Source organism: Lipotes vexillifer, unplaced genomic scaffold, assembly GCF_000442215.2.
Source record: "Lipotes vexillifer unplaced genomic scaffold, Lipotes_vexillifer_v1.1 scaffold899, whole genome shotgun sequence".
Lineage (NCBI taxonomy): Eukaryota > Metazoa > Chordata > Mammalia > Artiodactyla > Lipotidae > Lipotes > Lipotes vexillifer.
The window spans coordinates 529579-532865 of record NW_006784311.1 but is presented as its reverse complement, the minus strand read 5'-3'; the positions used below and the strand labels follow the sequence as shown (position 1 = coordinate 532865).

Genomic DNA, 3287 nt, shown 5'->3' with positions numbered 1-3287 from the left:
GGGGGGGGGGGGGGGGCGGCCCACTTTGAGGGGGAAGGTTCTGGCCGGAGAGGGAAGCGGGGCGAGCAGAGCGCAGGTGGCAGGAAGTAGCGGGTCCGCCGGGAGCGGAAGAACACGTGTGCCCCCCACCCCCTCTAGGTACGTCATAGAGGACGGGCGCCTGGTCATCCACAGCCTGGACTACAGCGACCAGGGCAACTACAGCTGCGTGGCCAGCACCAAGCTGGACACGGTGGAGAGCAGGGCGGGTCTCCTGGTGGTGGGTGAGTCCCGCGTGGTGTGAGGCTCGCGGCCCAGAGGCGTGGGGCCACGGGAGCCCAGGCCTACAGTGCAGGGCGCTTTCGGGCAGGGGGCTGGGGCGGCGGGCTTGTGAGTGGGCCCGAGATCCACCCTCTGTGGCCCTCAGGGAGCCCCGGCCCCGTGCCTCAGCTGGAGCTGTCTGATCGCCACCTGCTGAAGCAGAGCGAGGTGCGCCTCTCCTGGAGCCCCGCTGACGACCACAACGCCCCCATTGAGAGTAAGAGGCCCCCAGCGTGGCACCCCACCGGCCCTCCCTCCTGGCGGGCCCACCCTCCTCCCAGAGCTGCGGCTCCGTGGCCGCCCAGCTCACTGAAGCACGCACTTGTGTTCGGGGGCTCCAGCTTGCTCGCAGGAGCCCGAGAACACCAGTTGCCTGGGGCCCCCTCTCCCTTCCTCAGGGAGGGCCAGACTTTGCTGCCCCATCACCGCTCCCCCACTGGCCACACGCCGATTACTCCACTTCTTGGCAGAGTATGACATTGAATTCGAGGACAAGGAGATGGCGCCGGAGAAGTGGCACAGTCTGGGCAAGGTGCCCGGGAACCAGACCTCCACCACCCTCAAGCTGTCGCCTTATGTCCACTACACCTTTAGAGTTACTGCCATCAACAAGTATGGCCCTGGGGAGCCCAGCCCAGCCTCGGAGACTGTGCTCACGCCAGAAGCAGGTGGGCACCTGGGAGGGGCCTCAGGCGCCGGGCCCCCTGGGCTCTGCAAGGAGAGTCTAGAGAAATGACTGTGCCCAAGCTCCTCTGCTTCTAGGGCCAGAACGGCTCATTGCTTCCTTGGTCCTGGGCCTTCACGGCCTCAGCAGGAGCCCCACAGCGTTGATGTGTTAACACATTACTTTGCAGCCCCGGAGAAGAACCCCGTGGACGTGAAGGGGGAAGGAAACGAGACCAACAATATGGTCATCACTTGGAAGGTGAGGCGGCCCCTGGGCTGAGCTCACCCTCAGACATAAGACCGGGACCCAGATATTGCGGCTCCCCCTGGCTGTCCTAAGGACCAGGGACCTGAGGCTGGGCTGGGGAGTGGGTCAGAGGCCAGGTAAGGGGCTCTTGGCCAACCAGCTCCCTTTCTGTTCTCCCGCTCCAGCCGCTCCGGTGGATGGACTGGAATGCCCCCCAGGTTCAGTATCGCGTGCAGTGGCGCCCTCAGAAGACACAGGGGGCCTGGCAGGAACAGATTGTGAGCGACCCCTTCCTGGTGGTGTCCAACACTTCCACCTTTGTGCCCTATGAGATCAAGGTCCAGGCCGTCAACAGCCAGGGCAAGGGCCCGGAGCCCCAGATCACCATCGGCTACTCTGGGGAGGACTGTGAGTATTGGGCTGGCCCCGCCCACACCCGGGGGTGGAGCCTGCGCGCGCCCGCGTGGCCCACTCCCCACCCCACCCCTCAGGGATCCGCCCAGGTGCCCAGCTCCTACCTCTTAATATACAGTAGTGCATCTCCTAAGAGTAAGGATGTTTCCTTACGTGACCAAAGTGCCGTTATGAAAATCCAGAAAGAAATTTACCGTCAGTAAGTTGGCATCTGTAACTGCGTCTATCTGGGTGGCAGCCGATACCCCCGTGGTATGGACCAGTGGTGTCTTCACCCCAGTCCAGGGTCCCATTCAGGATCCTGCATGGGGTCTAGTTATCCTGCTTCTTTCCGTTCCTTGAATGTAGAGCATTACCAGGTGTTAAGTTCGATCATCCAGTCAAGATCTTTTCTAGTTACTACTCAGCGTAGTTACCGTTTTCTCTCGCGACTAATAAACAGTCTGCAGGGAGAGACCCTGAGACCATGCGAACGCCCTACTCATCAAACTGCCCGCGCCTCATATCGCATCCAGAGCCTCCTTCCCCCTGCGGGAGGGCAGGGTTCTGGGCTGGCCGCAGGATGCCACAGGCCCTCATCCGTGTCATTGGCCGTTTCCAGACCCCCAGGCAAGCCCTGAGCTGGAAGGCATCAAGATCCTCAATTCGAGCACTGTGCTGGTCAGGTGGTGGCCTGTGGACCCAGCCCAGGTCAAGGGCCACCTCCGGGGATACAATGTAAGAGTCCAAGGCGTAGGGGCTGGGGAGATCCCCGGGGTGAAGGGTGAGGCTACCAGGAGTGACAAGGTTGGGGGTGGGCTTCTGCCAGCTGCTCTCCCAGAACTCCTCAGGTAGGAAGGAAGGCTCCCCTGGGAGGGCAGTGGGGAACACGTGCCCAGGGTCACTGGCAGAGGCCTTCTGCCCTTTCGGGGTCTCCTGTCCACCTGCAGGTGACGTACTGGTGGGAGGGCAGTCAGAGGAAGCACAGCAAGAGGCACGTCCACAAAGGCCACGTGGTGGTGCCTGCCAACAGCACCAGTGCCATCCTGGGAGGCCTGCGGCCCTACAGCTCCTACCATCTGGAGGTGCAGGCCTTTAACGGCCGGGGACTGGGGCCCGCCAGCGAGATGACCTTCAGCACCCCCGAGGGAGGTGAGCTTTGCACCCTGCCCCCCCCTGCCCCGCCCTCCCCCCCACCCGGGTTGCCAGGGCGACCACCTGCCGCTGGTCTCTGTGCCCCCCAGTACCTGGACACCCCGAGGCGTTGCACCTGGAGTGCCAGTCGGACACCAGCCTGCTGCTGCACTGGCAGCCCCCGCTCAGCCACAATGGCGTGCTCACGGGCTACGTGCTCTCCTACCAACCTCGTACGTGTGTCGTGGGCCCAGAGCTTCGGCCCAGCCCGGCCGGGAGGTGGAGGGCAGCTGGGGGGTGGGCAGTGTTGGCGGCCAAAGCCGACTCCTCGCCTGTCTTCGCAGTGGATGATGGGAGCAAAGAGCAGTTGTCCTTCGACCTCCCGGACCCTGAGCTGCGGGTGCACAACCTGACCAACCTCAACCCCCGCCTGCGGTACCGCTTCCAGCTCCAGGCCACAACGAAGGAGGGCCCTGGAGAGGCAATCGTTCGGGAGGGAGGCACCATGGCCTTGTCTGGTGAGCTGGGGGGGGGGCGCTGAGGCGGC

The 3287-nt window shown here is 63.7% G+C and overlaps 1 protein-coding gene across 3 annotated transcripts in view; it reads left to right on the top strand.

Annotated features, from left to right (window-relative positions):
* The window catches only part of L1CAM (L1 cell adhesion molecule), a 14252-nt gene that overhangs the window by 8317 nt on the left and 2648 nt on the right, over positions 1–3287 (top strand). For all 3 annotated transcript variants that reach the window (XM_007456654.1, XM_007456655.1, XM_007456653.1), the window contains 9 exons: positions 139–263; positions 407–517; positions 771–968; positions 1155–1225; positions 1399–1621; positions 2229–2344; positions 2557–2758; positions 2851–2973; positions 3085–3258. In XM_007456654.1, the coding sequence (XP_007456716.1) occupies positions 139–263; positions 407–517; positions 771–968; positions 1155–1225; positions 1399–1621; positions 2229–2344; positions 2557–2758; positions 2851–2973; positions 3085–3258 (1343 nt within the window). The remainder of the gene's footprint in view (positions 1–138; positions 264–406; positions 518–770; positions 969–1154; positions 1226–1398; positions 1622–2228; positions 2345–2556; positions 2759–2850; positions 2974–3084; positions 3259–3287) is intronic.